Source organism: Loxodonta africana, chromosome 8, assembly GCF_030014295.1.
Source record: "Loxodonta africana isolate mLoxAfr1 chromosome 8, mLoxAfr1.hap2, whole genome shotgun sequence".
Classification (NCBI taxonomy): Eukaryota; Metazoa; Chordata; class Mammalia; order Proboscidea; family Elephantidae; genus Loxodonta; species Loxodonta africana.
Window position 1 is genome coordinate 2,279,704 of NC_087349.1, and position 24,056 is coordinate 2,303,759.

General features: G+C 41.2%; 1 protein-coding gene across 1 annotated transcript in view; it reads right to left on the reverse strand.

The window, feature by feature from the left end:
- The window catches only part of CNTNAP2 (contactin associated protein 2), a 1,506,181-nt gene that overhangs the window by 950,942 nt on the left and 531,183 nt on the right, over positions 1-24,056 (reverse strand). The window contains exon 9 of the mRNA XM_064290350.1: positions 1,461-1,610. Coding sequence (XP_064146420.1) covers positions 1,461-1,610 — 150 coding nt within the window. The remainder of the gene's footprint in view (positions 1-1,460; positions 1,611-24,056) is intronic.

The following is a 24,056-nucleotide window of genomic DNA, read 5'->3' on the forward strand; positions in this document are numbered from 1 at the left end:
GGAACTGCAAACCTTTCGGCTAGCAGCTGAGCTCTTAACCACTGTGCCACCAGCGCTCCAGTAGCAAATACAGTATGCCATAAAAACCCTTCGTGATTCATAGCTCTTTGCTCTCCCGTCTACAAGGCTGTAGATCAGCACTGGCCTGGGGCTTTCATAAAGCAAATCCATGGCCAGAGATATCTCTGTCATCTGAATGGGAAGAGGTCACCAACTACTTCCCAACAAATATTGTGATCTGTTCTCTATGACAACAATGAAAACTGCCAGCCAAAGGCACATCAAGGTAAACATTTTTTTGGAGGAATACCAGCTGTCTATTTGGTTGCTTTTCTCACATTAGTAGATCCCAGTTTATTTGCTCACAGATGTCTTGTCTGAGTTCCAGCCACTTATCAAATATTTATTCAGTACCTTTTAATATCATGCAGTCTTGTCTTCCCCACCATGAGAGAGCCAAGAAGCAGAGGTCAAGTTCAGAGGTTTTGTGTGTGAGATGCCATTCATCATCATATTGTGATGGAGGGTGGGTGGGGGGTGGGGTGGAATGGATGCCCTGAACTCAAGGGCTGGCTCCAAAATCAGGGGCATGTCAGGAGGCCTCCTGGAGCTTGTTTCTTCTTCTCCACAGCTGGAAATGTGTTGCTGGCCTTGCCTGTTTTACAGAATTTACTCATTCATTCACAAATATTTATCAACTACTTCCTTCCAGGAATTCTTCTGACACTTGGGGATACAACCAGAGAACACATCTGTATATGTGAGAGCACACACAATGCTGACTCTCATACAGGCTCACCTCCTGATAACTAGAAAAAAGATCCATAAACCAAAAAAAAACCCGTTGCTGTCGAGTTGATTCCAACTCACAGCGACCCCACAGGACAGAGTAGGATTGTCCCATAGAGCTCCCAAGGAGCGCCTGGTGGATTAGAATTGCCGACCTTTTGCTTAGTGGCTGTAGCACTTAACCACCACACCACCAGGTTTTCCGTAGTGATATTCAAATATATATTTGCAAAAATAGATTCTTGAAAATTAATAGAAATATACTCAGAGGCAAGTAAACGTGCATATATAATTTTTAAAGCTTAAACCAAGGTCTTTTTAGAGATGGGATGTATTTGTTTAGGTCTTACATTGTGTGATTTAGGATGAGGAAGACAATATAATAGAAGATATATCGATCTAAAGAACACGTCTGGCACTTTAATAAAATGGTTAAATAGGACAAAGTATCATTTTCTGGCAGAATTCCTTTCTCAAATTGAAAAAACATGCCCGGTTCTTGCTGCAACACTTTCACACGTAGGACAATTTGTTGTTAGAGTCTTCCGTTTGTAAAGATCTCTGCGATCACCGAGATACCTGTGGCCAACTGGCTTCTCGACTTAACAAACGTCATTGAGACTCCACTGTTGCCGGTGTATTAGTTAACCAATGGAAAGTGGCGTTCTTACCTCCAAAAAAGTACTTCTTGCCAGTTTTAACCTGCAGAGGGCTGTTGGTGCGGACCGCAGACGCCTCGTCGCTGTCGATGGTGAGGACGGCGAAGTTCTCCTTGGCCAGGAAGCGGACTTCATGCCACTGCCCATTGTTCAACCCAGAACCTGAGAAGACAACATAAAAATTGGTGCTTTTTCTCAAAATGGTTCAGCTAAGTCAGTTTTTTATACCAACAAAGTCAGCATTTCACAAGTAAAAATGATATGTTTTCATGTAGAAACATTAATTCAGCGCTGTTTAGGACTAGCACTGACATCCCACCTTCCTTTAACGCCACCCGACTGAACAAGGCGAAGTGGAGAAAGAGTTTCAATATGGCGCCGAGTACCTGGGAAAGAGAGTGGGTGGATTCACGTCGTTTGAGAGGTGACTATGAATTATTTTAAATAATAGCTATTTAATTAAATAACTGACATTCTGGTTACCTTTGCAAGACCCACTCTCAAATAAGAAAATGGATTCATGGCTTTTGTCTTAGATTTCTCTTGAGTTTCAACTTTGTCTTTTTCTTAATTTTTGCCCTGGTAATTTTCTCTCAATAACTAGATTTAGCAAGCATGAAAACCAGGTACTGCCAAGTCAGCTCCTACTCATGGCGACCCATGTGTGTCAGAGTAGAACTGTGCTCCATAGGGTTTTCAGTGGCTGATTTCTTGGCAGTAGGTCACTAGGTCTTTCTTCTGAGTCACATCTGGGTAGACTTGAACCTCCAACGTTTCAGTTAGTAGCTGAGCACTTAACCATTGCCCAGGGACTCCCTGGCAAGCATAGCTTACAGAAATTAAGAAATGAAAATGAACTGTGTGGGTATGGGCAGTTACAGGTGCTAATTAACCTCTGATAAGCATGGAAATCAACAGCAGGATCATCTGCTCATTTAGAAATCAGGTGCCTTTATAATGGAGTAGGTCACATTTAAACAAACAAAACCCAACAAGCTAAACCAAGGCTTTGCACCCGAACAATTGGGCTTCATTATTGCCTAATACAGAGATCTGCGGGAACAGAAATCTTGTTGACCTCTCAAGAAACAGATGAGAGTCTGAAGTTTGTGTTCAGTTTAAGCTCTTACTTTACAAAGAATAATTGGATTGCTCAGAGGTAGAATTCTCGCCTTCAACATGGGAGGCCTGGTTTCGATTCCCAGCCGATGCCCCTGATGCACAGCCCCTACTCCATGGTCAGCGGAGGCTTGAGTGTTGCTATGATGCTGAACAAGTTTTCAACGGAGCTTCTAGACTAAGACGGACTAGGAAGAAAAATGCGGCAATCTACTCCAAAAATCTGCCCATGAAATCCCTAATTGGATTCCATTATGCATCAGGTCACCATGAGTCAGGGCCGACTTGATGGAAGCTAACGACCACAGCGACAGTTGAGCGCATGGTTTTGATTTAGGTTTTAGTTGTTGCCTTTTCAGTGTGATAAGCCCGGCCGTGAAATGTGGTTTGAGAATTGGATCCCTAGGACTTCATCGTTACAAATGTTCAATTCCAAATCTAATCCTGAATAACCCCACTCCCAGAGGAGATCCACGTAAGATGCCCTCAGCAGATGGGGCTTCTGGTTTAGACGGTAGACCGGAAAGCCTTCCTGAAAACCCCTGTGAAGATTTGTTCATCACATAGCGAATTTATAAATAGAACGTTACCAACCGATTTGTTCATGGCAAAAGTCTATTATTCCAATCCGATTTATATGAAGAGGCTATTTAATTTTTTCCAAGGAACTTAGTTATTAGAAAAGTCAGACCCCAGAGAAAGGCAGACTCATCAATAGTAACTGATGCACCTCTGAGCTCAGACTGTGATTTTCACCCATTTTAATTCCAATTAATGTTTTGAAAATCTAATGTCACCCATCAGGAGGTAGGGCTCTGCCCTCTGTGATAGGAATGGCCCCAAATATAATGACATTCTTCCTTAAATGCAGCAGGAATGACCCAATTGCATCTACGTTAGAAATTCACAGTCTAGGGCTGTCTCCAGGGAAGCACCCAACACCATGATCTGTGTACACGTGAGTGTGCACACACACACTGTTATAACTCTGTGTGCTCGCTGCTCTGCCACGTGTGTGGCTGTGTTTGAACCTCACATCAAATTTCAACAGAAAAACTATCCCCAAGGTATGGGTCCAGGACAGGAATCTACTAAAGGTCAAGCCTCCTGTCACTGGTAAGTGGCAGAACCAGGAATTGGAACTCACATGTATTGGTGGCAGAGCCTGAAGTCTTACAGAAATCAAACAAACAAGTGAACATGGTGTCGTGGGCGGAGCCGGTGCTGCTGAGGACGATTTGTCCTGGAAGGACAGGCAGGTGGCCTCCGGAGAGGCAAGATGTGAAAGGGGTACGTGGAGAATCACAGGACATCGGTCCCGGACAGTGAGAGTGGAAAACAAACTTTCTAAAGTATTTTATGCATTTAATTATGACCCCACTTACAGGAATACCTAGAATAGGCAAATGCACAAAGACAATATTGTATTACTAGTTACCAGGAGCGCGGGGGAGAAGGGAATGGGAGTTATTGCTGAAAGCTTACTGAGTTTCTGTTCCTAGTGAAGAAAACTTTTGAGGATGGATAGTGGGGATGGCTGTACAACATGGTGAGTATAATTACTGTCACTGAGTTGTACACTTAAAAATGGTTAAAATGACTATATATATATATATTTATATACATATATATATGAGCCCTGGTGGCACAGTGGTTAAGAGCTTTGGCTGCTAACCAAAAGGTCAGCAGTTTGAATACACTAGCAGCTCCTTGGAAACCTTGTGGGGCAGGTCTACTCTGTCCTATAGGATCACTGTGAGTCAGAATTGACTGGATGACAGGTTTCTTGGGTTCTGTTTGTCTGTTTTATATATATATGTGTATATATATATATATACACACATCTGGTATTGTTGTTGCATGCATTGAATCGATTCTAACTCATAGCGACCGTATAGGACAGAGTAGAAATACCCCATAGGGTTTACAAGGCTGTAATCTTAAAGAAGCAGACTGCCACATCTGTCTCCCACAGAGCGACTGTTGGATTCGAACAAATGATCTTTCGGTTAGCAGTTGAGTGCTTTAACCATTGCGCCACCAGGGCTCGCTCTCTCTCTCTCTCTCTCTCTCTATATGTATAGTGCTATTTTAACCATTTTTAAATGTATAACTCAGTGACATTAATTACACATATATCTACAATATAAATTTTAAAAAGCACATAAGTAACTAAATGAATGAAATAGACATCGCCACCTATAGCCTGAGAGTTTATATATGCAAATTAGCCAAAATTATATTCTTTATTTTCTCCTCGGGAAAATGGGGGAGTGCCTTGTATTTTTGGGTCACAATATATTCAGGCACACAGGTGACATGTCCCATGAGAGATGGAGACAGAATCAAAACCCGGGGTGTCTGCCTTGAAGGTCCGCACTTAGACTGAACATAATCTCAGAGGGTAGGAGACAAGAGCATGGGCTCACAAGGCAGACTGGAGACAGCCCTATTTCTTTCCTCCTTAAATAGCTGGGCCATCAACTTCTCTGCCTGTAAGATGGGGATAATGAAAGAACCTACCTCCCAGGGCTGCTGAGAGGATTAGACGTAAATTTCTTAGAACAGTGCCTCACACGTATTGTGTTTGATTCATCGAGTGAGCTAGCTCTCTAAACATCAACTTGGGTTGTAGCTCTTTAATTTTGTAAGCATTAACTATGATGAAATTTTTTTTTTTTTGCCTTTGGTATGTAATTTCTTTTTTTTTGTACTTTAGATGAAGGTTTACAGAACAAACTGGTTTCTCATCAAACACTCAGTATACACATTGTTCTATGACATTGGTTAACAACCCCATGATATGTCAACACTCTCCCCTCTCAACCTTGGGTTCTTTGTTACCAGCTTTCCTATTCCCTCCTGTCTTCCAGTCCCTGCCCCAGGGCTGGTATGCCCCTTCAGTCTTGCTTTGTTCCATGGTCCTGTTCAGTCTTCGGCTGAAGGGCGAACCTCAGGAGTGAAGGAGTGACCTCATGTGTCTGCTGGCTGCTTGAATGTCTTTGGTGAAGTGTCTGTTCATTTCCTTTACCCATTTTTTAATTAGACTATTTGTCTTTTTGTTGTAGAAGTGTAGGATTTTCTTATAGATTTTAGAGATTAGACCTTTGTGTGGTTTGTAATAGCCAATTTTTTCCCCCCAGTCTGTAGGTTCTCTTTTTACTCTTTGGGTGAAGTCTTTTGACGAACCTATTTTTTTTTTTTTTAAGAGTTTAAGTTTTAGAAGATCCCAGTTATCTAGATTATCCCCTGGAGCTTTTATGTTGTTGGTTGTGGTTTATATCCTGTTAATGCCATGTATTTTTTTTTTTTTTAATGCCATGTATTAGGGCCTCTAGTGTTGATCTTATTTTTTCTTCTATGAACTTCATGGTTTTTGGCTTTATATTTAGATCTTTGATCCATTTTGAGTTAGTTTTTGTATATAGTGTGAGGTTTGGGTTGTGTGGCATTTTTTTGCAGATGGACATCCAGTTTTGCCAGCAGCATTTGTTACAGACTGTCTTTCCCCATTTGATGGGCTTTGGGCCCTTGTCAAAGATCAGGTGACCATAGGTGGCTGGACTAACATCTGGGTTCTCAATTCTGTTCCATTGGTCAATGTATCTGTCGTTGTACCAGTACCAGGCTGTTGACTACCATAGCTGTATAGTAGGTTCTCAGGTCAGGTGGTGTGAGTCCTCCTACTGTATTCTTCTTCTTCAATAGTATTTTACTTATCTGAGGCTTCTTCCCTTTCCATATAAAGTTAACTATAAGTTGTTCCATCTCTTTAAAGAATGTTTTTGGTATTTGGATCTGGATTGCATTGTATTTGTAAATCACTTTGGGTAGAATTGTCATTTTCACAATGTTGAGTCTACCTATCCATGAAAACCGAAAAAAAAAAAAAAAAACCCATTGCTGTCGAGTTGATCCTGACTCATAGAGACCCTATAAGAGAGAGTAGAACTGCCCCATATAATTTCTAAGGAGCACCTGGTGGATTCGAACTGCCGATCTTTTGGTTAGCAGCTATAGCTCTTAACCACTAAGCCATCAGGGTTTACACCTATCCATCAGCTTGGTGTATTTTTCCATTTACGTAGATCTCTTTTCGTTTCTTGTAGTAGTGTTTTGTAGTTTTCTTTGTATAAGTCTTTTACATCCCTGGTTAGATTTATTCCCAAGTATTTCATTTTTTTAGGGGCTATTATAAATGGTATTGTTTCCCTGATTTCCTTTTCATCATTATTGGTGTATAGGAATCCAACTGATTTTTGTATGTTTATCTCATATCATGCTACTCTGCCGAATTTTTCTATTAGTTTCAGTAGTTTTTCGAAGAGTCTTTTGGGTGTTCTATGTAAAATATCATATCATCTGCAAATAGTGAGAGTTTAACTACTTCATTACCAATTCAAATGCCATTTATTTCTGTTTCTTGTCTTATTGCTCTAGCTAGGACTTCCAACACAATGTTAAATAGGAGTGGTGGTAAAGGGCATCCTTGTCTTTTTCTTGTTCTCAAGTGGAATGTTTTCAGCATCTCTCCATTACGAATGATGTTGGCAACTGGTTTTGCATAGCTGCCCTTTATTATGTTGAGAAATTTTCCCTCTATACCTATTTTTTTGAGAGTTTTTATCAGAAATGGGTGTTGGACTTTGTTGAATGCCTTTTCTGCACTGATTGAGGTGATCATGTGATTCTTTCCTTTCTTTTTATTTATGTGGTAGATTATGGAATTGAACTTGGCTGTGGTGGGGTTTTTTGTTTGTTTGTTTGTTTGACCCAGAACTCCCCTTCCCTCTCATTCTCCCAGTTTATGTCACTTGTGGAAACCCTGGTGGCGTAGTGGTTAAGTGCTATGGCTGCTAACCAAGAGGTCGGCAGTTCAAATCTGCCAGGCACTCCTTGGAAACTGTGTGGTGCAGTTCTACTCTGTCCTATAGGGTTGCTATGAGTCAGAACCAACTTGACAACAGTGGGTTTGGTTTTGTTGGTTTTTTAAAGAACCAACTTTTGGTTTTGTTGATTCTATTGTTTTTCTAGCCTCTATTTCATTTGTTTCTTCTCTGATCTTTATTATCTCCTTTCTTCGGGGGGCTATGGGCTTCTTTTGCTGTTCTATTTCTATTTGTTTAAGCTGTGTAGCTCATATTTTGATTTTGTTCCTTTCTTCTTTTTTGATGTGTGGATCTATTGCTATAAATTGACCTCTGAGGACTGCCTTTACTGTGTCCCAAAGGTTTTGGTATGATGTGTTTTCATTCTTATTTGATTCTAGGAATTTTTTGATTTCATATGATGTAATGTTAAAAAATGTTTTTGTTTTTTCATTTGATCAAGGTACCAGCAGATGACAGCATTTCATTCTGTTGTACATAGGGTTTCTATGAGTCAGAACCGACTCGGCAGCGATTAAAAATACCAAAACCAATAGATGGACCTTGGTCAAAAGGAGAAAAATGCAGCACAGAGCTTCAAATTCAGATTGGAAACCAGACTTACTGGACACTTTGAGACTGGAGGAACCCCTGAATCTATTGCCTGGAAACAATTTTAAGCCTTGAACAAAGCTATTCCCTGAAGTCATCTTTAAATAACTATTTAGCTCATTTAATAAAGAATGTTCACCTTGAGCATTTCACTCTTTTAATGAAGTATCTATATGAGATCAAAATGAAAACGGTACCTCTTAAGCACAGAGGAGAACTTCCAGGGGCAGAGAGTCTAAGTGGACAGTGGTGGAACAATAGGGGTCGAGGCAGTGAGAATGGTGACACGAGGGGAAGTCTGTGCCATTGTCAGTGGACTGCACATGTAAGAGCTGCTGAATGGTGTATTTTTCTTTTGTATACACAGAAAAAAGTCAAAGATGTATATATATCTTTAATTTTTTTGTGTGTGTGAAAATATATATCTGGTTTTCTCTGTGGACAAATACCACCTCCCCTCCCCAACAGAAACCCATAGTGCAATACACGTGGTCTTGAATTTAGGGTCTGGAAGGGTATCTGAACCTATCTATTGATAATATTAAGACCAACAATTGCCGTCAAAAAAATTGGCCTTTCCCTCTCACAGCTACAGACCCATTTCCTCCTCCCAACATGTGTTTTTTCAACTTTATTATTCAATAGATGTGGCTCTAAATGTCAATGGAATATTTCCAGAAATTGAACCCAGTTCCAAACATGGGCTTCTCATGGTGACTGGCTTGAGGAAACTGATATAAATTGGGGAACGTAATTTCCAAAATATTTTTGTTTTAAACATATGTCTTATTGCAACAGTTCCAATTTAATTTGATACTTGGCATTCCTTTGAGGTAAATATCTCCAGTTATTCAACAATTCATAATGACAGAAACTTTTCAACTGTACATTAGAAAAGGAAAACAATATTTTTGCAAAGAGTTTTTGACCCAGAATTAGTATCTTTGAAACCCTATTCCAGCCCCTGATCTTAAGTTTTTTTCATAATGAAGTTGGTTCAGAATATTTTCTCTAACATCCCCCTAACTTATAATTCTTAGCAAAACTCGTTTGGTATGCAAATTTAAGATGCTACTGAAGCATATTTTATTTAGGCTGTCTTCTAATGGTATTATTTTCAAAGTAAGGCTCTTGAGGTGGCTTCTTTGATTGAATAAGAAGAAACAGATGTTGCTCTTATTAGAGACAAGAAGAAAAGACTTGTTTCATGAATATTGAAAAAAAAAGAACATATTTAAAATGTAGTAGCAAACCAAGATGCAACATCTGCTAGAAAATGCTTCAAATAAAACTACAGTGACTACAGTTTTAAGTCTCGCACTCAATATAAGTCGTGAGAGAAACATTTCCTAGAATATGAATTCACCTTCAGGCAGTTAAAATGCTCTATGACGTGCTAATGATGGCTCTCCTAAGTTACTGATGATCAATTAATGCAATAAAAAGAGAAAAGGGCGAATATACATAGCTATACAAGCATGCAAAGGAGTCTTGGTGGTACAACAGTTAAGTGTTTGGCTGCCAATTGAAAGGTTGGCGATTCGACTCTACCAGCTGCTCTGTGGGTGAACAACTTGGTGATCGCTTCTGTACAGATTACAGCCTAGAAAACCCTGTGGGGCAGTTCTACTCTGTCACATGGGGTCGCTATGAATCCGAGTCGATTCGATGGCACCTAACAACAACATATAAGCATGCCATGTACTACTTATTCTGTTATTCATACAAATCACATTGCATAAGGAAACTGATGCAATTTAATCTTGCTTTGCTCATTTTCACGTGCCAATCCAAACCATTTTATAAGTATAATCAACTGTAGTCAGATAGAATGGACAGGAAGGTGCATCCCCAAACCCACTTCTATCAAGTTGATTCTGATTCATAGCAACCCTGTAGGACAGAGTAGAACTGCCCCACAGAGTTTCCAAGGCTGTAAGTCTTTACAGGAGCAGACTGCCACATCCTTCCCTGGTAGAGTGGCTGGTGGTTCAAACCACTGAGCTTTCAGTTGGCAGCCAAGTGCTTTAACCACTGCACCACCAGGGCTCCTTAGTAAGGTGCACAGGGTTGTCAAAATGCTTCGTTTTTCTTAAAGTTGAAGAAACTGCCAAGTGCTATTATTCTGTACCAGTATAGACTGAAAGTCACTTTGGAACATGACTTCTGTGTTCTGAAACAGTCACCTGAAGGCCTCCTTTGAGTTAGACAATTTCCTTGGGGACAGACTACTGTGAGGTACTTCCCATATGCTTCTAGAAATGACCTCTTCCCTTGCTTAATATGTGAGCCTTGTGGGTGTGGTGAACCCTTTTCTTTCAGTCATCTAGAACCTTTGAGAAAGAAAGGATCTGGATTAGTGGTTCTTGTCTTTCCACCATCTGTCCATCAGTCTGTGGTACTATGGTGGCTGCTGTAAGCTATGCCACTGGTCTTTGAAATACCAGTAGGGTCACTCCTGGTAGATAGGTTTCTGCAGAGCTTCCAAACTAAGACAGACTAGGAAGAAAGGACTGGCAATTTACTTCTGAAAATTAGACAATGAAAACCCTATGGATCACAGCAGACACAGCCCAAAACATTGGAAAATGAACCCACTAGGTTGGATACCTGAAAAAAAACAAACTCATTGCCGCTGAGTTGATTCTGACTCAAAGTGACCCTATCGGACAGAGTAGAACTGCCCCATGTAGTTTCCAAGGAGTGGCTGCTGGATTTGAACGGCTGACCTCTTGGTTAGCAGCCGAGCTCTGAACCACTGCGCCACTAGGGCTCCACTAGGTTGGAAGGCATTCACAATACACAGTGGCCGCAACAATGAACTAGAGCATACCAACGATCGCAAAGATGCTGCAGAACCGGGCAAAATTCATCCTGCTGTAGGTGGGTTCGCCGTGAGTCGGAGCAGGCTCTGTGGCAACTAACGACGACCATCCCATTTCTACATTAGAACCACCTGGGTGAGCTTTTAAAATCCCACAGTGCGACCTACAATAAATTGCTGAGGGAAATTAAAGGCGATCTAAATAAATACACCAGACAATTCCAACCAAGATTCCAACACACTTCTTTGTAAAAATGGCATTCTGATTCTAAAATTCATAAAACCAAAGCCAAATCCACTGCGGTTGAGTCGATTCCGACTCATAGCGACCCTATAGGACAGAGTAGAACTGCCCCAAAGAGTTTCCAGGGAGAGCCTGGGGGATTTGAACTGCCAACTTCTTGGTTAACAGCTGCAGCACTTACCCTCTGAGTCACCAGGGTTTCCAAAATTCATAAGGAAATGCAAAAATCCTTAAATACTCAATTTTATGAAAAAGAAAAGAAAACTAGAGGATTTACTATCTGATTTGAGGACTTCTTATAAAGCTGTAGTAATGCAGAGAAAGATCAGAACTTGATTCGAGCAGGTGGTTAATTGATTTTTGACAAAGGCGCTAAGGCAATTCAATGGGGAAAGAAGAATGTTTTCAGGAAATGCTGCTGGAACAATTGAAAAAATATATGCAGAAAATTATCTCAACCCCTACCTCACACAATACGCAAACAATGCTTCTAGGTAGATTTTAGACCTAAACACAAAAGATAAAACTAATGCTTCCAGAAGAAAACAAAGGAAAATATCTTCAGACCCTGAGGTGGACGAAGCCTTCTTAGAGACTAACAACAACAACAAAAAAAAGCTCTTGATAAATCGGACTTCATCAAAATTAAAACTCCTGCTCATCAACAGACATGGCTAAAAAAATACTTGCAATACATGTATTTGAAAAATGAATATATTAAAATACTCTGAAAACTCTTACCAAATAATAATTAAAAGACATATGTGGACAAGGGTCACTTCACAAATAAAGATAATTAAGTGCACAAAAAAGTGCTTGAGATTATTAATCATCAGGGAAATTAAACCACATGAGATACAATTTTATATCCACTTGATACAAATTTACTAATATTAAAAGGACTAACCACCATGTGGAGCAATTTAAGCTTTCATATGTTATTGATGGGAGAGTAGAATTTTATAATTACTTTGGAAAACTTTTTGATAGCTTCTCATAAACTTAAATATACCCTGATCTTATGATCCCCAAATTTCTAAGATTTTACCCACCAAAGATACACGCAGAGAAATGTTTCGGGACCGTTATTCATAATACTCCGAACTGGAAATAGCTGTGCCTTCATCCACATGGCGTCCACTCAGACAAGGAGATGCTGCCCCGTAATAAAGGACAAGGCGCTAGTGACACAAGCAGCGTGTGAGTGGATTTCAGAAACATTGTGTTCAGCAAAAGAACCCAGACACAAAAGACAACATACGTATGGATCTTTTTACACGAAATCGCACAACAAGCAGAACCAACCTATGGTGATGAAAATCACAACTGGGGTTGCATATGGGGTTGGGGGTGGGAACGGACTCTAAGTTGGCAAAGGGAACTTTCAGGGGTGACAAAAACATTCCGCAGCTTGACGGGAGGTTTTTGTTACTAAGTGTATATTCATCAAAATATATTAAGTTGTACTTTTAAGACCTGTGTATTCACATATGGAGCCCTGGTGGCGCAGTGGTTAAGAGCTCCACTGCTAACTGAAATGTCAGCAGTTTGGATACACCAGCTGCTCCTTGGAAACCCTGTGGGGCAGTTCTACTCTGTTCTATAGGGTTGCTATGAGTTGGAATCAACGGGTTTTTTTTTTTTTTAATTCACATATGTAATTTTTACCTCATAAATACATAAAGTGGGATAAAATAATGTGGATGTTCATTTTTTAATTTAACCTTTATTGGGTACCCATTTCATACTTCACTATCTGCTTTATCAAACAGTGGGAAACTTAATATGTGGTACGCCATAATTGCTATTAAACAAGGTGTTACGGATTGAATTGTGCCTCTCCCCCCTAAAAAATGTTGAAATTCTAACCCCTGGTACCTGTAAATGTGACCTTGTTTGGAAATAGGTTCTTGAAGATGTTATCAGTTAGGCTAACAGGAGGAGTAGGTGGGTCCTAATCCCATCTGTGTGGTGTCCATTTAAAAAAGAAGAGTCAGGAGAGAAGCAGAGTGAAGAAGGATGCAGAGATTGCAGCTGCAGCCAAGGAGCGCAGGGGGCGACCAGGAGCTGGTGTAGCACAAGGAAAAAGTAAGGTCTGGAGATAGAAACTTGATGTCACAAACCAAAGGTCTGGGGCTGGACAAAGTCACCTGGAGGAAGAGTTGAGACAGAGAAGAGAGTTTAGGCTGTGCCCTAAAGGGCTGTAGAAAAGGATCGGAGAGCAGGACAGGAGGCGGAGAAGGAGTGGCCAGCCATCAGGACGGAGACCAGAGCAATGTGACGTTCAGGAAGAGGCTGCCTCAAGAAGGAAGGACTAGTGGACCCTTGTGAGTGCTCCTGAGACATCTGGTGAGACAAGGGCAAGGGTGGACATGAGATCTGTGAACAAGAGGACCACTGATGATGAGAGTGAGCTGGGGGGACATGGTGGGTGAGAATGGAAAGAGATGACATGATCTTTGAGTGGTTTAACTACACAGGGGAACAAATGGCTAAGAATTCTGAGTATCAGCCTATGTTTAAGCTATATACCCAAAATGTGATACAGTTTCTGGGAGTTTAGGTCACCCTTTGGTTAGGAATCCTGGTCTATAGTCTGCCATCTTCATTTGCATCACCTGACTTTATTGGGCAATAGGAACACTACAATCACTTTGATGTACATTTCTACATTACTTTTCCTACAACCCATTTTTCCACTCAAAGGCTTATGTATATTGTGTGCTCCTTAATTGTTTTTAAATAGATATGGCCATTAATTGGATTTAAACTTAAATTTTTTTTTTCAGTCATTGTTTTGTTCATTTTAAGCAGAAAGCTGTAGTTGTGAAATTACTATTATGCCATTTTGGGAAAAAATAACCGTTTTTATCACCATTATCATTTATGATATGCTCCTTAAAATTACATAACTAAATTATTGTTTGCCTTTCATCTTGGATCCACACATGTCACAGATAAATTGCAATATCTTATCATTTCTGATAAAGGCAAAATATCATCCATATTAGCTGTGTTTATAGGCAATTGACACTGTCCAAAAGGCAGGGTATTCAGATCAACGCTTCTAGCATTTCCAAGGGCAGATGTATGTGGGGCGCTGTTGAGGATATAAAAGTAAGTGTGACTCCTGGCCTCAAGAAGCTTACCGATTATACCCTCTAAGGAGATTTCAAATATCTTTGTACACATTTTCGTCATTTCCATGAAACAGCTCCCTATCTCTTTCAAGCTGGCATTTTACGGCTCCAGAAGAGGAAATGAAAAATAGATGGGGAGGCAGAGAGTAGCTGAGATGATTTTGGTATCCGGCTGATGGTCTTTGGCAACAGGGAATCCCAAATCCAGGCATCCCCCAGACATCCTTTACCTAATTGTAGGATTTTATTGGAGGTGTTGGCCCCTGCCATCCCGGCTGGCGTAACTCCACCCCAGAAGTGAACATGGGAATGATTACAGGGTATCTTATCTCCTGTCCCTGTCCCTGAGGCTCAAAGTCCCTGTCCTGTGGTACCTTAAGGAGAAAATGGAGCTATGGGATACCATCAGCAGATGACTGCTTTTCAATTCTGCTACAAAAGTATTTCAGAAGTAATGAAAAAAAAAAAGAGTATTTTGGAGAAGGAATAAAAGAAACACCATAAAAGGAGATTATGATGGCAATTTGGCCTAGGCTCCTTCTTGAATCCGTTTTCTCACTTGTGGCTATAGAAGCCGAGAGAGATGAGAAAGGACCTTTCTCTAGAGCTGACAGAGAGCATGGCCCTGCTGATGCCCTGAATTTGGACTTCCAGCCTCCAAAGCTAGGAGAGAATAAATTCCTGTTCTTTAAAGCAGGGCTTCCAACCGGTCATTTTTGGTTCAATCTCCTGCTGAAAATTTGCATTTCCACCCCAGATATACTGAATCAGTACCTACGTTTTAACAAGATCCTCACATAAGAATCTTGTTAAAATGTATACATAAGAATGACCTCAGGATCTTGTTAAAATTAGACTCTGATTCAGTATATCTTGGGTTGAGTTGCAAATTCTCAGCAGGGGATTGAACTGAAAATAACCGGTCTGAAGACCTGCTTTAAAGCCACCCACTTGTGGAAGTTTTATTACAGAAGCCCCAGCAAACTAATACTTTCTGGTTGTGTAAATGGGGTCATATCTGAGTAGGGTGAGTCCTAAACCTAATCTTTTCTCAGTGGCATCTTATAAAAAGGGAAAACAGACATGGAGAGACACACACGGGGGAGACAGTTGCCATGTGAAGACAGAGGCAGATGCCTCCACAAGCCCAGGGAGATCAAGGATTATGGCAGTTACAAGAGGCTAAAAGAGACGAAGAAGGACTTCCAGCTAGAGTTAAGCCCTAAATTCAGACTGCCAACTTCTAGAACTGTGAGGAAATATTTTTCTGTTCTTTAAAACCACCCATTTTGTTACCGCAGCCCTAGCAAACTAAGACAACATCTGACAAGATTAAAAACTGAAACAAAAATTATAATGATTAATGTTTTTATCACAGACTAAATCTTTTAAAGCACTGTTTGTTTTAATATGGTTTTATGTATTGTGTCCATAAGTAGTGACTGTGTATATGATGCACATAAGTGATATTGTGTCCATAAGTGGTCAATGTGTCTATTTTGCACACACGTGTGATACTGTGTCCATAAGTGGTCTGTGTGTCTATTATGCACACACGTGTGATATTGTGGCCATAAGTGGTCTGTGTGTATATCATGTACACATCTGTGATATTCACTACAGGACACATCAGAGAGTACAGTGTGATATACGAATACAGAACTGAGCTACGATTTGGACACATGGACACTGATATTTTGTGAGCAAATCGCTTCCCTGCTCTGGTCAGGAGCTCCCATCACTAACATGAATGATTAATACCAGCTGTTTGAGGGAAAGGTCCTCCCAGCTCTGAATACCTAACACAGACTGAAATGCATGCATGTGCTACAGAGAGGTGGGAAGAGCAAGGATGGATCAATTTGAAAAAACAATGTTCTGAGTACTCATTAAAACAGACACTTACATAACCTAAGTTGCACATTTTAGCCTTTAAATCTGTGGATGATTCTGAACATCAAACAGAAAGGTCATAGAATACCCAAAGGGGATGAGAGAGACTTGGCCTGAGATGAAAAAAGAAGCACTCGTGCTGAAAAGATAGAGCAGTGTTTGCAACCTTCCTGTGTCTGTAGTTTGAACCTGTGTCTTCGTGGTGAGGAGATAGGGGTTTCGTGGAATCTCAGGAATAAAGAAAGACAGATCAGCCTCAGAGACAGGGCCGGTGCTGTAGAGAGGACGGCGGTCTTTGACTGGTTTGAAACTGAAAGGTGATTCTTTGCCACTTCTATGAAATAACATAAGCAGTGGAATCTCAGAAAGGACTGCAAAATTGACGATAGAAGTCAAGTGTTCGGCAGAAGTGTTTGTCCTTTATTGAAGAAATTCTCCGGAGTATTACCAAGAGTTAGGAAGAAGATGTCACTCAGCAGTATCCCACGAAGGCAATTATCCGAGGGAACGTGTGGTAGATTGGATGGCTTATAGTGCTAACTTCTATGACCTAGGCAGACAATTGTTGTTTTTAGGTGCCTGTGAGTCAGTCCTGACTCATAGTGACCCTGTGTACAACAGAAGGAAATACTGCGCAGTCATGTGACATCCTCACAATTGTCGCTATGCCTGACCCCATCATTGCAGCCACTGTGTCAATCCATTTTGTTGAGGGTCGTCTTCTTTTTACCTGACCCTCTACTTTACCAAGCATAATGTCCTTCTCCAGGGACTGGTCGTCCCTCCTGATAACGTGTCCAAAGTATGTGAGATGAAGTGTCACCATCCTCACTTCTAAGGAATATTCTGGCTGTACTTCCGAGACGTATTTGTTCATTCTTCCTAAAGTCCATGTCATATTCGATATTCATCTCCAACACCATAATTCAAAGGCGTCAATTCTTCTTTGGTGTTTCTTATTCATTGTCCAGCTTTCGCATGCATATGAGGTGATTGAAAATACCATGGCTTGGATCAGGTACACCTTAGTCTTCAAGGTGATAGCTTTGCTTTTTAACACTTAAAGAGGTGTTTTGCAGCAGGTTTGCAATACATCATCTGATTGTTTGATTGCTGCTTCCATGCATGTTGATTATTGATCCAAGGAAAATGAAATCCTTGACAACTTCAATATTTCCTCCATTTATCACGATGTTGCTTACCGGTCCAGTTGTGAGGATTTCTGTTTTCTTTATGTTGAAGTGTAATCCATACTGAAGGCTGTAGTCTTGATGGAAATTTATCATTTTCTTATGCATAGTACATCTCCTATCTAAGACAGTGTCTTAGTCTGGGTTCTCCAGAGAATCAAAACCAGTGAAACGTCTATATTCATACATACTTACATATATATATAGAGAGAGGGAGAGATTTATATCAAAAAAATGGCTCATGCAGTTGTAGAGCCTGGCAAGTCCCAAGTCCATGGGTCAGAGTGGAGGGTTCTCCTGACTTATGTAGCTGCAGGGGCTGAAGAACACAAGATTGGCAGGTTAGACTTACAGGCTGCTAGCTTACAGGCTACAGAGGCTGACAAATCCCAAGACTGGAAGGTAAGCTTGCAGGCCCTTGGCTTGCAGACTTTGGAGGCTGATGAATCCCTAGATCAGCAGGTAAGCTGCTAGCTCAACTCCCAAGAACTAGAGGTAAGGTGAACAGGAGCCACCTGCAGGATCTAGAGCGACAAAAGCCCTCAAACCTTGCCAGAAAGTCCACCTATATTGGATACAGGCCACACCCCCAAGGAAACTCCCTTTCCACTGGTTGGCTGCTTGTAAAGGATCTTATCATGGAGGTAACTACTTTATCTCAGATCTCATTATGGAGGTGATTACATCATTATACAACTGCCAAACTACATCTTAACTGCCAAACCACTGAGAATCACTGCCCAGCCAAGCTGACACACAACCTTAATGATCACAGACAGCATTAGTAAGACCCATAGATGGAAATTCTTCCTTACTGCGTAGCATAACTGTATGGTTTGTCAGTCATTATTTACTGAATGTTGCTTAGAGTTGGTTGCTAGATGTGTAACCCCCTAGTTAAAAGAAGCCTTTGATCTAAGAGATTATAAGGGGTTGTTTGTAACTTAGAACATGTTTTCCTATAGAAACAGTATAGTGAATGATGACTGAGCTTAGGAGCAATCGTGGGAGCTGGTACCATTCTGTTTCCTCAGCTGGGAGCTAGCAACACAGGCCTGTCCGGTTTCCCGCCCCCCCCCCAAAAAAAAAAAAAAAATCAGGGCAAGAATCAATTTAATTTGTAAGCTAATTGAAATACCTTTAAAAATGAAGAAAATACTGGAGTACCCATTATCTTTCAGGAGTCAAGAGCCAGATGTGCACAGAGGCCACCAAAAAATATGAAGTATGCACCCAGTTCTAGGATATTAAAACACTAGTCATTTAGCAAAACTGATAATTGTCAATGCCATTAATTTAACCTGGACTGTGGTTGCTATGAGTCAGAATTGACTCGATAGCAGTGGGTTGGGTGTTTGGTTTGGTGTTATATAAGAAAAAGAAGATATTATTCAGGGACCATGATAAGGTAGACAAAAGCTTCATAAAAACTCTGAAGGGGATTTCTGGACACTTTTCAAGGGTTTTGAAAGGTGATAGTGCTTTTTAAATTATGTCCAATTTCTAAACTTAGGGTTTTCTTTTCTTTGATTAACATATGAACCATGATTAAGGCCCCGAGGTGCCTCACAGATAAAAGGAATGTAAATTGCTTTAATTCATAAGGGGGAAAAAAAAAAACAACTCTCTAATATGAACTTATTCACTTTATTTTCTTCTTTTTTGCTTTCTATGACTCGACGGCACTGGGTGGGTATGTAAATTGTATAGTGCCTACCACCTTCCCTTTATTCCATCTTAAAATTTCTCTCTCAGGTTTTCTCGGGCTTCATTTGTCTTAAACTTGGAGTGATCATTAAGGTTATGTGTCAGCTTGGCTGGGCCATGATTCTCAGTGGTTTGGCAGCTTTGATGTCTGGCAGTCGTATGATGATGCAGTCACCTCCATGACAAGATTTGATATAATGTGATCACCTCCATGATAGGATCTGCGGCGAGTAGACAATCAGTTGAAAGGGAGTCTCCTTAGGGGTGTGGCCTGCATGGAATATAAGTGTACTTTGCTCACTCTGGATCCTGCAGCTGGCTCCTGTTCATCTGGCCTCCGGTTCTTGGGATTTGAGCTAGTGGCTTACCTGCAGTCTTGCCTGCTGATCTTGGGATTTGTTGATCTCTGAAGCCTGTGAGCAAGAGCCCTGCTCTCTGACCTGCTGATCTTGGGTTTGGTAGCCCCCGTGGCTATGTGAATCAGGAGAAGACTCCAGCCTGACCCATGGATTTGGGGCATTCCAGCCTCTACAACCAAGTGAGCCATTTCCTTGATATAAATCTCTCTCTACCTATATTTATATGCTTTACTGGTTTTGCTTCTCTAGAGAATCCAGCCTAAGACACTTGCCATCTCTGTATCGCTTAGACAAAAAGGCATTGCCAGATGTGCCAGATACCCTGATGTTCAGATTTTGCCACCTTACCTCTGTCACAGCTCAATTAGCTTGAAGGATCTCAATCCATTTTTTTTTTTTTTTGACCCCAAATATCTGTGAGAGAGAAGGGTCATCAGAAATCATCACTCACAAAGACTTCCATAGGAATTTCAAACTGTTAGGTGGCAGAAATATAGGTTTGACAAAAACACACACTAGCGAGAGCTGGACCATGAAAAAGGAAGACAGAAGATGAATTGATGTATTTGAACTGTGATGTTAGCAAAAAAATGTTGGATATATTGTGGACTGTCAGAAGAACGAAGAAACCAGTCTTAGAAGAAATACAACCAGAATGCTCCTTAGGAGCGAGGATGGCGAAACTAGACTTTGGCTCACTTTGGACCAATCTCTAGTGAAGGACGTCATGGTTGGTAAAGTACAGGATCAGTGAAAATGAGGGAAACCTCCATTAGATGAATTGGCACAACGGCCACAACAATGAACTCAAACATAGCGAAGATGATGAAGATGGTGCAAGACCTGCCAACGTTTCATTCTGTTATACATAAGGTCGCCATGGGTCGGAGCTGACTCCATGACAACTAACAACAACAACGACTTGAGAAAGGAAGCTTGTGTCTAGTCACTACAGCTGATTTATACAGATCATACTCAGGCTAAAGCTAACTCCAAACCAGGGTGCCCCTTTTGTACCTACCCTGGTTTTTAACATGTGAACTAAGGATTCACACCCGTTAACAAGTTCCTCCAAGCTGAAGCTGCAGTCTCTGAAACACTAGGAGGATAAGAAGCCCCAGACCTCGGGGAGAAGAAGGTGATGCTGTCAGCAAGAACGGGGTGAGCCCCAGACCTCGGGGAGAAGAAGGTGATGCTGTCAGCAAGAACGGGGTGAGCCCCAGACCTCGGGGAGAAGAAGGTGATGCTGTCAGCAAGAACGGGGTGAGCCCCAGACCTCGGGGAGAAGAAGGTGATGCTGTCAGCAAGAACGGGGTGAGCCCCAGACCTCGGGGAGAAGAAGGTGATGCTGTCAGCAAGAACGGGGTGAGCCCCAGACCTCGGGGAGAAGAAGGTGATGCTGTCAGCAAGAACGGGGTGAGCCCCAGACCTCGGGGAGAAGAAGGTGATGCTGTCAGCAAGAACGGGGTGAGCCCCAGACCTCGGGGAGAAGAAGGTGATGCTGTCAGCAAGAACGGGGTGAGCCCCAGACCTCGGGGAGAAGAAGGTGATGCTGTCAGCAAGAACGGGGTGAGCCCTAGACCTCGGGGAGAAGAAGGTGATGCTGTCAGCAAGAACGGGGTGAGCCCCAGACCTCGGGGAGAAGAAGGTGATGCTGTCAGCAAGAACGGGGTGAGCCCCAGACCTCGGGGAGAAGAAGGTGATGCTGTCAGCAAGAACGGGGTGAGCCCTAGACCTCGGGGAGGAGAAGGTGATGCTGTCAGCAAGAACGGGGTGGTCAAGCAGCTCTTGGTCTGAGGCAAAGACCTGGTCTGTTTTCCCTCTGGTAGATCGAAGTCTCATCCGTCCTACAACAGAGATCACCCGTGTGGAGACCTGAGTCCCAGGTTTAGAGTGTGGTCAACTCCAACAGCCAGGAGCCCACATCCCGATGACCAAACAGGTGTCAAGAGAAGGGGTGCTTGGTCAATTCATGGAACTCAGTTCTCTAAAAGTGGATTGGCCTGCAATAATTATCCAAAGAATCCATTGATGAATGACTAATTCATCAAATTCACTAATTTACCAGGTACTTGTTTTAAGGAATATTCCTCTTTAATACACTCAGTGAATATAAATATATTTTTATGAATATATTCATGAATATATTTCTCTTGAATATATTCAGTAAATGTGAATATATTAGTAGTATTTTTAAGAATTGTTCAATTTATCAAAAGCTGAGGGTCCCAGGTTAGTCTTTTAAATGAATTTATTCATGAAGAACATATTCATGAGGAATTTGGTTATGAATTAAATCACCCCCATGAATATGGTGAAGAAGAATATACTCAGTGAATTCTTTCATTCATGTATTCAACACTACATATGAGTCAATGGAGCAGAGATTCTCAAGAAGAATACATCTATTGCTTTAAAGAAGAATATTCTTTAAAATAACTTTTGGCAAATAATTTTTAGAAATTTGGTGAATTCACCTGCTTCCAAGGGGAACACTTGTAAGTATGTTGGGAGCAGCCTGCAGAGATGTGTATGATTGTTGTATAAACCTAGCACCGGGGGCTATTACATGGGTTTACATCAGCTTTCCTGATCAGTGAACTTTGAAAACAATGACATGTGGGCATTACAAAACAAACCTAGTCATTCAGGGGAGTGGCCCAAGCTACGCCCCATTTTGACAAGGAACAAATGGAGTAAATTGAGAATCACTGAGTTGGGAGACTTGCCATATCTTTCAGCTAGTCAGTGGCAAAGCTGGGGCTAAGTCCTAGGCTTGTGGTCTCCATACGTGGGTGGTACAAATGGCTAACACACTCGGCTGCTAACCAAAAGATTGGAGGTTTACGTCCACTCAACGTCGACTCAGAAAAAAGGCTTAGCGATCTGCTTCTGAAATAATCAGCCCTTGAAAACCCTACGGAACACAATTTTACTCTGACACACATGGGGTCGCCTGAGTTGGAGTCAACTCAACAGCAACCGGTAACCATGGTAAAAATTGTGGATTTCAACTCAGAAGTTCCTTTCCAATTTCTAGAGCTGCTACTTATCATCAGAATTATGACCGTGGAATTTCGAAAGCTTGAGGTTTTGGTAGCTGGGTTTAGCGTTGGTTATTAACTCAGGCTTCTGAAATGGCAATGAAAAAAGATGTCTTTCTTTTTTGTACCATTGGACTTACATTTCCCAGAAGCTTGTTTTTTTTTAAACAAAGGATGATAGAAATACAGTACATCAAGAGCAATTTCTATGTTAAAGTGCGTAAACAAGGTTAACGTAATTATTATAGTTATTGCTACTAATTCTTATTTTTCTAAAGCAATGAATAGCTTCATTAAGTAAAGCATTAGTCTTTTGTGTTGGCTTCACGGAAAAGAGAACAATGAAACTGCTTGAGTTACGCCTTGTGTAGCTTTTAAAACAGAAAATGTTCTTTCCCAAAGGGCACTACAAAAAAAAAAAAAAAAAAATCTAAGCTGAATATTGTTATTTTCTGAGAAAGTAAATCAAAACACAATGAAAATGTTGGCATTTTGGTTGAACCGTTTGCATTTTATTGAGCACGACTTCTAACGGGTATTTTTGTGGTTGCGGGAATATAAAGCAGATTTGCCCGGGGAAAAATGGCTCCTGTTTTTGTCTCTGAACTGTGCAAAGACAGAAAAGGCCTTCTGCTATGGTTTTCCTGTTCACACCTCAGTTTGTATCTATTTCTTCCCACTCATTCTCTAAGGAACCCAAGCTCACAGAAATTGGAAACATGACCCTCTTTTCACTGTTGATTTTTTTGTGTGTTTAAACAGGTTTTCCAACTTTGGCAATGTCTTGGCTCAAACAAAAATTATGGTTACATAGGAAAATAGGTTACAATTAACTCTATTCATTTGGAAAATAAACATTATCTGTATTGATTTACCTAGGTCTGTTTTGCTCTGGTATGGAATGGGTTTATTCAGCTAAGCAGGCAGATTTTAAGAGCAACACTCATCCTTTTATTTAAGTTGTATCTACATGTATGAGAGATTTCCTTCTGTTGTTGGTTGCCAACAAACTGGCTCCAACTCATGGGGACCCCAGCCACAACCGAATAAAACGTTGCCTGATTCTGTGCCATCTTCACGATCATTGGTATGCTCAAGTCCATTGCTGTGGCCACTGTATTTTGAGTGCCTTCCAACCTACAGGGTTCATCTTCCAGCTAGTACTGTATCTGCCATGTTTTGTGTGATCCATGTGGTTTTCATTCATGGCTTTCAGAAGTAAATCTCCAGGCCTTTCTTCCTACTTTGTCTTACTCTGGAAGTTCTGCTGAAACCTGCGCACCAAGGGTGGCCCTGCTGCTTTTGAAATACCAGTGGCATAGCTTCCAGCATCACAGTAACCTGCAAGCCACCAGAGTACAACACACTGACAGATGGGGGGTGTCTCCTATCACCTTGTAAACATTTTCTACTCTGATTGATAAAGCTTAGTAACAGTGTCAGCACTGTTAGAAAGGGCATGCTGTCCTTCCTATGGTGTTTACCATTTAAATTGGTTGTCCCAGACTGGGCAGGTGACATAGGACCCCTGTGGGGAGCTGGCCAGGAACAGGAGGACACCTTGTGGGTAGGTGTATACCCTCTTGGGACAGGGCTTGGCAGCAGCAC